Raw genomic sequence first — 12,824 nt, forward strand, 5'->3', positions numbered from 1 at the left:
AAAATTTATCACTAAACTTTCAAAAGTAAAGCTTGAGTCAAAACTGAAGCATTTTTCACTGAGGCTGATGGTCTGTGCTTGGGACAACCTGGAACCAGACCGGTGTGTGGCTCTTAGAGGCTGCAGTGACTGTGCAGTCCTCATGGATGAAAATTCACAGGTCCTCAATTTCTCATGGACATTAATTGGTTCTTCTTTGTTATAAAATTGCATTTGCCAAGGTTTATGACCTGGTTTCCCTCTCTGGATGCATCTACACTTCTGTCCCACTGTTGTGCAGCTGGACTGTGGTGGCATGATCTGCTTTTATATGAAAATATCCAGCTGCTAACAAATACATAAGCTAGAACACAATATTGTAGAGATTTGATTCATTATATTGCATTCATTATATTGAACAAGTTTAATGCCAGATTGTTATAATAGTTAGCCAAAGACACTCCCCAGCTTTTCCCTTTTGTTGCTTTTGAGTTTTGTTTTTTTTTTTGCTTGGTTTGGGTTCCTTTTGTTTGTTTTGTTTGTTTTATTTCAATTTGGGTGTTTTTGGTTGGTTGGTTGTCTTGTTTGTTGGTTTTTGTGTGCATGTGAGAGAGATTTTATTATTTTCTCATACTCTCAGAAGTTTTAAAATGATCAGGTGTGTGACAACAATTTCTATGAGCTCCAGGAGGAGTTTATGGGTACAGGGCATAGAAACATTGTAGGTAGGTTCTGCTGACATGCAGAGGAGTTAAATTATTATTTTTGCATGAGGAGAAACAGGCACATGTTAGGAGATAGACAGCATCTGTGAGTTTATACTTCATCACAACTCACCCACAGAAAATGGAAATTTAGAATGTCAGTGGAGTTATTGGAAAGTTGAATTAAACTAGACTGCTGTGTGGGTAGGAAACTTACAGGTCAAGAGCTAAAATTGTGTCAGATTTCTGATGGCCCTGTTCTCCAAAGGTTGATCTTGCAAGGTGTGACCTTAACTTAATTCATAGCAAAATGAATCCATGGCACTTAGGGTGTGCTTAAATACAACTTTTTCCATGTGAGTTTTAAAGCTCATATCTGTGTACCCTGCCATGATTCAATGCCAAGTCTATTAGACTTGCTTGCACTAAAGAGGTCCTTATTTGGAGGGTCTGTGTCAGTGGAATGACTATTCATGGCACAAGCCTGACTAATGATATCAAAATTTGGGCTATAACGAGGGTCTCACCATGGAAGTCATTGAACACTTATTGGTCTGTTGGCTGCTGTTGGTCTGTTACCCCAGAAGGCCATAAATGGTGGTGGGAATTCTTGCAATACATTTTAAAATAAATGTGCACTGAATTTGCAGTACTAATTTGGGTATTTGCAGTGAGGATTTGTAGGAGCAACTCCATCTCGATTTTATTCCTTTTTGGCTGTGTGGAATCAGGAAGTTAGCCAGAGACATGGATTTCTCCTTAAATCACAAACTATTAGCTTAAATTGAAAACAGTTATCTAGGCTAACTCTTGCCATTTCCTTGTTCTGAGGAAAGCCAGAGAGATTAAAGGCTGCACAATTCTAATTTAAATAGTATGAGTTTTGCTGCGACAGTCAGAAGAATAACTGTGGGAAGGATTGAAAATTTCTGAGCTCCTGGAGATAAAAATGAGAACCTGGAGTCAAAGTATCATTAAAAAGGTACCAGGCATGGTGTTTTATTACAAGCTGTTTTACATTCCTCGTATTTCATCACTCATTTCAGTGTACCAAGCACTAGCAGAAACCTTTAGGGTACTTTTAACTGCAGGGAGTGATTTATGAGTGAATATTTTGAAGTGATTGAGCTGCAAAGGTTTGAGTGGGGATTCTTTACCAGCTGAAGGGGTGTCTCCTGTGGTGTGATCCCTTGGATGGAGATGAGTGTTGGGTGGGGAAGAGTTTGAGTTCTTCAGACAAGCAGAGTGTGGTTATTTGGTGTCAGAGATGGAGATAGAGCCACCACCAAAGCCCACTGGTGGGGTGAGCTTGTGCAGGGCCAGAGCACAGGATTGTCTGCTGGCCAGAGCAATCAGAGCCCACGTGTGCCTGACAAGCCTCCCTCACGTGCAGAGTTATTGTTGGGGTGTCTGTGGGCAAGGTTGTGCAGCCCTCCTTCCATGCACCACCTCCCCCCCACAGGGAGAGCAGGGAAGAAGGATAAAAACCAAAACCAGATGTCCTTTGAATGCTTTCCACCTACTCTCATGCGGTTTTGCTGTTGTCATGGAAATTTCTGTGAGAGTGATAGTCATCATTAAAGGAATCATAGTCTAAAATGTGGCCTCAGGTGAGAAGTTTCTTCTGTGTTTTGGGCAGCTAAAGATCTTCTTTGGGGTCGATTCTGATTCTGGAGCAACTACATTAATTTTCAAAACTGGGACACAGTGAAAACTTAGTTTTTTTCTCTAGTTCAGGGCGTGTGGTAGAATTATAATCTTTTCCATTCTACTGGACACTTATCCACCTTAACCCCTCATGCAGGGTTAAGTTCTGAAGAGGATTCCTGTTCAGCCAATGGGTCTGCACAGAATAGACTCAAGACATTCAGGAAAGTGTAGTTAAATCATTGCTGCTTGTGCATCAAAAGGAATCAACTGACTTGTTCTGACGTGCAAGAGAAAAAGACTTCTTCATCTTGTCCAGCCTCCTGCTTTAAAGTTGAACCAAGTTGCTTAGATGTTTGTGGTTTTCCAGCCCTTCAGAGTGGTTTTTGGTAATTAGTGACTTTGTTAAGGACACCTCTTTATTCCCCTGGTGTGTCAGAGAACCAGCCCTGAGCAGCAGAGAAAGAGAGGAGGGGGATGAGGAAGTTCTTCTTCCCCAAAGCACAAGGGTAAATGCTTTAGTCCTCAAAGTGGTCATGGTATTCCTGCTTCTTTGCACACTTAACCATGTCCTAGGAATGAGGTTTTGAACAGATTCCACGTTTTTGAGGAAAAGAAAGTTGTGATGGCAGTGCCTCATGACTGCCTGGGATTTGACCTGCTGGATGTGTCCAGGTGAGGAGCAGTAACCACAGGTTATAGGGGCAGGTGAGAAAATGCCCTTAGAATGCTCTATAAAACATCAGGAAAGATGGCATTTTGTCTCTGACCCTTGTCTCTACCCAGCTGTAGTCGCAGAATCCAGGAGCTCTAACACTGCCAAAGGACATCTCAGAAACAAATGAATATAGGTCTGGAGTTCACCACAGGCACATTATGCTAAAAAAAAAAGAGTATCTCTCAAATTCTTAGTGGGAGGTAGTGTTTCTTCTCAAACAAAACTATCACAAAGGAACTAAAATGAAAAAGCACTGGAAAGTTTTTGTCTTGGTTTGTTTTTGTTTTTGGGGGATTTTTTGAGGGGTTTTTGAGTTTTGGGGTTTTTTCGTTTTGTTGGTTTGGTTTTTTGGTTTTTTTAATTGTGAGAGTCGAGCATTTCCTCCTGTGGGAATGTCTGACTTTTAATATAATCAATATCCCTCTGCATTTTCTAATGCCTGGCTTTGGACGACTGTGAAGGCTGTAGAATCTGAGCACCTGACCACAAGGTAAAGCTCATGAGCACCAAATTCCAAATGGGACAGTAATAATCACAGAATAACAGAATCCTTAAGGCTGGGTAAGAAGAATTTTGAGATCATTAAGTCCAACCATCAACCCAGAACCACTACCCCAGTCAACAAAGGTGGCTTTGGTTCTAGCCTGCCCTTCTTCCCACCTTCCTTTTAAGTTGTGTGATTCGTGACATTCACATCCACCAGTGTGCCCAGCTCACCCAGGCATCTCCTGAGGAAAGTGATTCAAAGCAATGAAACTTGCTGTAAAATCAGCTGATAAGATTTTTAGAACTGATTCTTGTAGAACTTAAATGGTTTCCTCAGGGATTGCAGATGAACGAGCTTTTGTCTTCAAGAGAAAAATCTGACTTCTTCATCTGCCCCAATGTTTTGTAAAGAGATGGAAAAAGCCTGACTTTCACCAGGTATCTCTTTTGACCAAGCAAAACAAACACATGTGAGAGGAAAATCCTGGGGATTCTTGGAGTGCAGTGACCGCTGAGGCTGCCCCATCAGCCTGAGGCTTGGTTTGGAGCAGGAGCCAGCAATAACACACATTACATTATTGTCTGCAGCCTAAACACTGTCACGTTCTCCACCCCACCCCCTGGTACTGCTGAACCAGTTTTTCTTCATCTGCTGGCCTAAGCCCTGGGCTTTGCCTGCAGAGTATTGCTGAGTTACTCAGGGTGTGCTCCAGCTATAAAAACAACGCACGTGGCTGTTTAACGCACACAGAATTGAATTTTCCCTGCCTGGTGTTGGTGGCTATGTCATTTGTTTATCGAGCAGATGAGTTTTCCCTTTTAATTTCCTTATTTTCAGGGTTTTGGCTGGGAAATTGAGGGGCTTCCAGTCATCTTAATAAAAACACTGTAAGAGTGTGGTGGGATCTGTCCTGCTGTTAAATATGGAAGCTGTTGTGCTTTCAAAAACAGGAGTAAATTGTAGAGACTGCGTGGATTAAATACATTTCATTAACTTCAGAATTACTTTTCTTGCATTTTAGAAGAAGATTCTTTGCAAGGCTTGAGTCCTTGTCTCTTTGATACTTTGAAGGAGTCAGGATGTTTCAGCCACATGCTAGAAGTGAAGGAGATCAAGAAGCCCCAGGGAAACTCACATATTTTAATTTTTTTTTTTAGGTGGTTTGAGAAGCTTGCAGAAGCAGAACAAACTTTCATGTGTTTCTGGATTCACATATCAAGCAAGGCCTTTATTAAGCTCTTTCTTTGTTTTCCACATTTCATCCCAACAATTAAGCACGTTAAGTGCACATTTAATCACAGAGAATCTATTTCAAACTGGAGGGACAAATTGAGGAGTCATAGCTCCTAGAGTAATTTACTGCTGTTTGCAATATGACTTTTGCCCGTTACTTGATTTTTTCAGAAATAAGAATTGTGGAATCATAGAAAAATGCTCTCTAACTAGAGTAATTACAAGATTACATGCTTTAACATCTTTGCCCTTTATCTTATCACTAGCATTCCTGAAATAAATGCACATTTAATTGGTATATGATGGAATTTTGCCTATTGCCCTGCTGCCTTTTTGCCTTCTTTGTGAGGTTATTGTCACAAATTCTTGAATATACCAATTAGGTGTCAAATACATTGGATTTCTCTATTGGATTGTTTTGGTTAAGATGTGTTTTTCTTTAAATATGTCCAGGGGTTTTTTTCCCTTTTTTTTTTTTTTTAATTGTGTCGGTTTGGTTTCATTTTTTTTGTAAAACAATCCTTGACAAAGATGGTGTTTGTTTGACAGCAGCTGATTTTGACAGATGAACAAAATAAGCCCATGTGGGGTCGGTAGAATATATTGAGTGCAGAGAAAGGTATGACACTCATATTTTAAGTGTGCAGGATTATCACTGTTGCAGACACAGGCACACTCCAAGGCAAATCTGAGGCAGACTTCTGCCTAGAAAGTGCAGCTTGGGTAAGTCAGTTCTCTGCAGAGTGATCTCTCTTAAAGAGGAACCATTTGGAAAACTTACACCAAGATTTAACCCCTCACTAAGTTTATCTGCCTTAGCTGAGGGCAGATGACAGCCCAGATGAATAAATAGCACTAACTTTAATGATGGGGTGTACAAGCTCCACTTGGAACCAGTGATCCAAATCACCTGATGGAGAAATTGCTTTTCTAGTAATCTTGCACTGTTTACCCATTTCCCGGTATATTTTATAGTTTATCTCATAGGAAATGTTGTGGTTTTGTCTGCAATTATTTTTTTGTTAACAGAAGTCATGGAAATTCATTGTTCTTCTTCACTTTTCTCACTTGTCTAACTGGACTGATATCTGCTGAATAATTACAATTAAATTGCATTTTAGCTATTAATTTTCATATACATCATGGCTGCTGTCAGAGAATCCGTGAGCAATCCTCAGAGCAGAGAGGGCTGCTCTGGAGAGGCCTTTCTTTGCTCCCCTGTTTCATGGTGCTGCTTTTGGACAGGACTGTGGCATAGCTGCACCCATCACTCTGCGCCGGATATGGCAGCAGAGCTGGCAGGCAGATGGCCAGAAGGATGTAAAACACAAAATACTCGTTTTCTGTGTGTTCTGAAGAGCTGAACGAGCCATTCTGAGGACAAATGGCTCTTTGCTTCCCTTGTCTGTCCCTCTACCTCCAAGCTGGGAGCTGCACACAATGTGCATAAAGCAAGTTACACTATGGGATTGGTGCTACAGCTGTAATAACAAATCAGAGCCTTTACCTAGGAGGAAAAAGAAAGCTGGCACCTTGCCTCCTTTCACACTTGCATTCCTTTCAGGCCCCTAACAAGTGTAATATTGATGTGAATGAAACTGCTCGGGGTGATGTAGTTTCTGTCTGCATTTTTCTGTGTTCCCTTCAGACCTGTGCAAGGGTAGGACAGACTGGCTGGCGTGGAAAAGCAGTGTTTTCCACAACAGTGGCTGTTGTGTCCTGGCCTGCTGGGGCTGAGGGAGGGCATCGCTGTCTTGCAACAAATACTTTGATTTTTGTGCACAAGCATCTCATTTTAGGTCTGTCTGGTTTCATCTGAAGTCTAAGCAAAAACTGGAAAAGGGTCATTTTACTGCTTCATTCCCAGGACATGAACATGAGAGGCTTGACTTTTCTTTAGAGTGTTTGTGTGAACGAGGCAACCAAGACAACTGCACAATGGTGGTTTTCCTTGGAAGCAAAATATTAGATGTGCTATTTGCTTTGTTTTAGTGTCCAACTGGATGGCTATTGCTTACAAACTGTTATTCTTTGGAAGCTGAACTATGCTATCAACATTGTAGACTAATTCAGCTTCTCCACACAAAGAGTGCTTTGTGCATGCAGCACGTCTTGTGCATTTCCTCACCTTTGTTTCCAAATGGGACAAGAGGAAAACTGATGGAAATCCAACATTAGAAACTGCTCTAGGGCAGACAGTGAAGAATATTTCCTGTTTTTTGAGTGTTTGAGGCGAGATTCTAGCAATGCCTAAAATGGCCAGATAGGAAGCTTGCAGAAGTAGAAAATTTGCTTTATGGAAAAAGTATATTCTGATGGACTGGATTTAATTTACTCAATTGAGCTGCAAATTCTACTCTAACAGGGGTCACAGTGGAGCCTCAGGGCTGCTGTTACCTCTGCTAGAGACCAAGGAAGGGACTCGGTGTCCAGCCACAGTGTGCTTCATGGCATAAAGTTTGCTTATAAATGCTCATGCTTTGTGGCAGTTTAACTTTCAAATCCAGGCCTGGAACATTTGGTTTACAGCCATCTGATTATTTTTCTCTTTAAGGAAAAAGGAAAATACTCGCATTTTGGCAAAAGATCCCCAACCTTGCAGGACTCTGCAATTGATCGATGGCGGAACGTGCTACTCAGCCTTCGTTACCTTTTTTCTCTAATGTTTCCTCCCGCAGATGAAGTGGTCCACGTCTCAGCCCCCCAGAAGTTCACCTTCGAGGAAGCCAGGGAGCTGTGTGAGGAGCGAGGAGGTGTCCTGGCTTCCGTGGGGAACCTCTACGTGGCCTGGAGGAACGGCTTTGACCAGTGTGACTACGGCTGGCTGGCGGACGGCAGCGTCCGCTACCCGGCCTCGGTGGCGCGGCCCCAGTGCGGCGGGGGTTTGCTTGGGGTGAGAACCCTGTATCGCTATGAGAACCAGACAGGCTTCCCTTACCCCGACAGCAAGTTTGATGCCTACTGCTATGAACGTAAGCATTTATTATTTTTTATTTTCTGGGTGGTGGTTCGCAGCGTGCTCGCCGCAAGAAAGCGGTTCCTCAGTCGCGCGTTTTGCATCGGTTCTTGTGGCGCGCGCGGGTTTTCAGGAACTGAAATGTTGTTGTCAAAGCAACATTGTCAATGTCTTAAAGTAACATTGGCAGGTGAAGACGGGCAGAGTTTTAAGGTAAGATTTCAGCCTGAGCAGTGTTTTGACCGTGAGTCTGTGCGTGCTTCATATTTTGGTGCCTGAGCACACCTTGGTATCTTTGCATCTTGTCAATGGACACCAGACAGACATTCAAAGATTACCTGACCATGTCACCTCCTCCAGATGATTCTGCCTTGGGAGCCTGGACTAGATGATCTCCAGAGGTCCTTTCCAACCACATCTATTCTGTGGCTCCGTGATAAATGTCCTAAACATGAACAATGGATATTCTCTCCCCAAGGATGGCAGCAAGAGAAGCTGTTCACAGGCTGCAAACAAGGCTGACCACTTTCAGGTCTCTCAATGCCAGTAATTTGGGGCCTGTCTCTGGATCCCAGGCACATTGTCCCATCACTTTCTTTCTCTTTCTTACTCAGTGTTTCATGGGCCAGTGGGTGGTCTAAAGTGCCTTTCTTACTGCTGCTTGTTTCCCTCCAGGTATTTTCACAGGCACATTCACATGGTAGACTTCACCAATCTAAACCAGATGTCCTCCACACCTGTCAGCTTTCTTCTGGGGTCAGATATTGTCCTGTAAGCTCATCTATCTTCAGTGCCAGCCACCTGGCTCTGTTATGGTGCAACATCTCCTTGAATGGGTTCCTGTTGTCCCAAAAGGTTCACCAGCTCCCCAGCTGAATATCCTGCTTCCCTGAGACTTGCAGCCTCAGCACAGGGGGTTTTGGACAGCTCAACTATTTCCCTGCAGGCCTCTCTGTCCAAGGAAGTTCCTTGTTGCAAATAGCATGACTGACATTTACATTGTGTTGAGTTAAAAGTTCAGAACTTGGTCATTAACTATGAATATTTAGGTTTTTTGGACTCAGTCCAGTGACTGTAACTCAGAACTACTTGAAATGTGCAGTTTGTACTGTCCCCATTTTTGTGGATAATGAACTTACTGCAGCTGCAGATCTTTCCAGCTCAGGCACTGAAGACCCATTTATGAGCAAATCTTACTCTTTGAGAACAAATCCCGACATCTGCTGCAACATTATGGTCTGGCTGTTCTCAGACACTGTTGGTTTGTTGTTTTAATTTTCCTTTATAGTTTGTGGGTATGATGTTCCAAAACTTTGCATGTGGAAATAGTCCTAATGGAACTGGTTACAGGAAAAAGGACTTAAGTTCAGGAGTCTGTGCTCTAATCTGCAGAGTAGCATTTTGTCATATCACTCCTTCTGTTCCTACTCCAAATTGTTTATGACCTGTTTAAAGTGTTGTGGATAAAAAAGACTTTAATGAGGGTGTATTTCATAAGTCCCTCTAAAAGACTGGGGTAAGAACTGAACATTTTGCCTGTAATCTAGTCTTTAGTTAGGACAAATTCCAACCTGCTGCTTGTTTTTGTGAATTTCTCCGCTTTCAAGCAAGATGCGCCTTTACAATGTTCTTTCCAGAAGTTTTAGTTAGCAAAGTTGGTGGTAACATACCATTTGTTCCAAAAGGTACTGGGTTGTTGCCTTTTATATAAAGGCTTTTCCTGAGAAGTCTTGCCCTTGGTATATAGAGAATAAATATTTCATCACTTTGCAACCCAGGAATAGACACTTCAGGGCTATCAAGCTTTTTACAAGAGAAAATAAGACTAAACAGAACCAAAACAATTTGGTAGAGGCTGAACAGCTCTCCAACACTTTTAATTACAAACAATGGAATATCAGAATTAATTGAACACTGCTGGCTAGAGGACTCAGGTTTTGCCAGACACATCTGCCTTTGGGTAGAGAAATGCAGGGGTGTCATGCCCTACCCTCCTTCAGGGTGCCACAAATTTCAGAAGTTACTGAAAGCTCTCTCTCCCTCTCAGAAGGTGCTCGGGATCTCACAGGAACCAGCTGTGACTCCTCAGTGCTTTTGCTAAAAGATTTATGCAAGTGGTGAGTAATGAGCCTCCCTGCCCAGCATCTTGGTCCTCCACATCTCCAGCAGCTGCCTGGTGCAGTGGCTTTAGAGTGAGTCACTCTCTCCCACTGGGGCCTTGGAGCAGTCTCTTCTTTGGGGCAGAGAAAGGGAGAGGATTAAAAAAAAAAAAAAAAAACCAAAACAGGCTCTGCATGAGAGCAGAAGGCTTGAATTGAAGCCCTTTGTTTCAAATCATCCTTTGTCTGGAAGTTTCTTCCGAAATTTCCCATTATCTCAGTTTCAAAGTTTCAGTCCGCCACAAAATCCGTTGTCCTCGAGTTCTGCCTGCTTTGGGGATGGCATTAAGCTCTCACACAGTGATTCCCACAGCGCCTGACAACAAAACTGTCCTGCCCAGCACCTGGGCTCTCGGTGAAACCCCTGCTCACAGCTCTCACTGCGTGTCTTGCACCACAGCACCTCTGTGCTTATTCAAGCTGTTCTTGTCTTCACCAAGACAAATTGTGCATTTGAGAAAGGAGATATCTCCTCCATCCTGCTCAGGCTCCTCACCCCTGTTTTGTGATTAGGAGTCTCTCTGCTGGAAAGTCTCAAAATGTTAATTTGCGGTCTCAAGAAACCTCAATCTGTATTTTGAGCATTTTGTTTGCCTTTAAAGAGGAATTGTATTTATTGAAATACATGAAAAACACACGCAGTAAATTCAATTTTAAAATTATATTTGCTAGTTTCAGTAGAGCAGCCAACCTGGACAACTTTTAAAGTACAGTTAAGTTCAGGATTTTAACTTCAGCAGTGTTATGGGTACAAAATTACATTGTATGAAATGTCTTGACTTTATGAAAATAAGAGTGGCCCAGACTAATAATACATGATTTAAAATCTAAAAGCCTTGTTAAAAACCCCTGAAACTTTCTCCCCTTTGATCACAAGTGCTTTTCACTCTTCAAAAACCACATGGGTCTAAGTTTCTGAAACATTATCTGTGTGTTTCATTTCATACCTCCAAGGCTTTTGCCAGACCTTTTCTTTCTTTTTTTTTCTTTTCTTTTTCTTTTTTTCTCTCTGAGAGATACCTAATCATATATCAGATGGGGCCTGAAAAGGTTTCAGGTTAGACGCATGACTAAGTACTTGCAGCTCCTTGGAGGCCATCATCAGAGGGAAAATTTTTCAAGTGTTAACATATAGGACTTATATTAACAGGTTTAAATAAAAAAAGAAAACAAAAAAGAACAGCTGTTGCTGAGCATTTATGCTAATTTCTAAGAGATGAAAATATTTCATCATTAAGAAAATGATTAATATAATTTCAATCGTTTAAAATGTATCTTTTTAATAGATACATATTTAATAATTAATTCTTTCAGAGAGCCATAGAGGATTTACTTAATCCTGTTCTTCAGCCTCCCAGTCTCTCCAGGGCTAATTCAAGAAATCTTGTCACAGACTTCAGCTGACTTGGGATGGACCTTTTTATCCCAAAGCACCCATTGAACAAACTGCACTCCAGAAATGCACTAATCAAAATGCATTCAGGTTTTTAACTCACATGCCTGCGACAAAGCTGAACTTGATGAGCTCTGTACACAGAGGTGGTTGGATTTTTTGAAACACAAATCCCCTTTTTGCTGAGAAACACCGATTTATTAAAGCTGAATTCTTTCATAGACCTGTATTGGTTTTGGCGAATCTTTCAGCAAAACATTTTTCACTTTGACTCAAAACACGTGTTGACCGTTTTGCTCTGGATTTGCCCATTCTCTTTCCCATTTTCCTCTCTCATTTTGACTTTGTTTCATGCACCATTATTGCTTCTCTTTTGTTACACCACTTGGGTTTGGCATCACGGCTCTGTTTTAGCAGGAGATTGGAAAATTCCAGTTCTGGGCTGGCGTTGCCATGCGTGTTCCTCAGGAATGGAGAGTCCACGCTGCTTTGATTGTTCCAACCCAGCCCCGTCAAGAGCGGGTCCAAGTCGGGGCTGAGGCCCTCTTGCTTTGATGCTTCATCCATCTGAAGCTCAAAATCCGTTCTGTAGGAGAAATATAGGAAATTATGACCTCCACAGGGCTTTGAGGTGTCCTGCAGCACCACCACGGCAGGCTCAGGAGGAGGCATCCACAGTGCTCCTCTTGTCCTGCAGCAGGATAAAGGATAGAGGCTGCTGGGCACAGCTCAGGAGCTGGCAGGAGGAACGCTGTCTTCCCCTTCTGCTGCATGTGACTTAGCTTGGAAAACCCTGAATAGCCGGGCAGCTCTGTCCTTCTCCACAGCAACCGTCGGTAGCTGCGTGTCCCAGCTATTTCCTGGATGAGGGAATTAGTTCCAGCCTGATGTCAGGGGCTGTGTCACGGGAGATCTGTGGATTTCTGACCAGTTTGGGAACCGACGCGGAATGATGAAGACATCGGGCGTGGCGAAGCACGAGGAGCAGAACTGCCAAGCTGAAGGGGGAAAAAAAAAAAAACTCAAAAAGAAATTTATATCTGAGGAAGCACAGTGCTGGGCATAACAAACCCAGTGTGCTCCAGCATTTCAGAGTCCAGTATCAGAATGGGGAAATGCCTTTGGGCAGGTGAGGATCCCAAGGTCAGGGCACTGAGCACAGCCTGTGCTCAGGCTGCCTCTCTGTGAAGGTGAAAGAGTGCAAAGAGATTACCCCCCGAACCACCATTCTCCAGCCTTTTGTTATCTTCCTAGGAAAGCAGATTTATGTTCTTCTCTCAGATATGGTGTTTGTCAAGTCCTCCACAGCTGCAGAGATCCCTGGTAATTTCTTGGCCCAGGTGTGGCTGCAGTAAATCCCTGCCTCTCGCTGCTGGTGAGCAGCACACCGACAGCCCCCTGCAGCTTCCTCACCCCGCTCTTCCTCAGGGCTTTGAGAGCTCAGTTAGACCATGCTGAAAGCTGCAAGAAGACCTCAATCCACTCCAAACCAGCCCGTGCTGTTCATCTCAGCAGTGTGTCACCTTGAGAAGGAGGGGAAGGATTTGG

The 12,824-nt window shown here is 42.9% G+C and overlaps 1 protein-coding gene across 3 annotated transcripts in view; it reads left to right on the top strand.

Moving 5' to 3' along the window:
- The window catches only part of VCAN (versican), a 98,235-nt gene that overhangs the window by 26,533 nt on the left and 58,878 nt on the right, over positions 1-12,824 (top strand). For all 3 annotated transcript variants that reach the window (XM_063179777.1, XM_063179778.1, XM_063179779.1), the window contains exon 6: positions 7,447-7,740. In XM_063179777.1, the coding sequence (XP_063035847.1) occupies positions 7,447-7,740 (294 nt within the window). The remainder of the gene's footprint in view (positions 1-7,446; positions 7,741-12,824) is intronic.

The sequence above is a fragment of the Melospiza melodia genome, chromosome Z, assembly GCF_035770615.1.
Source record: "Melospiza melodia melodia isolate bMelMel2 chromosome Z, bMelMel2.pri, whole genome shotgun sequence".
Classification (NCBI taxonomy): domain Eukaryota; kingdom Metazoa; phylum Chordata; class Aves; order Passeriformes; family Passerellidae; genus Melospiza; species Melospiza melodia.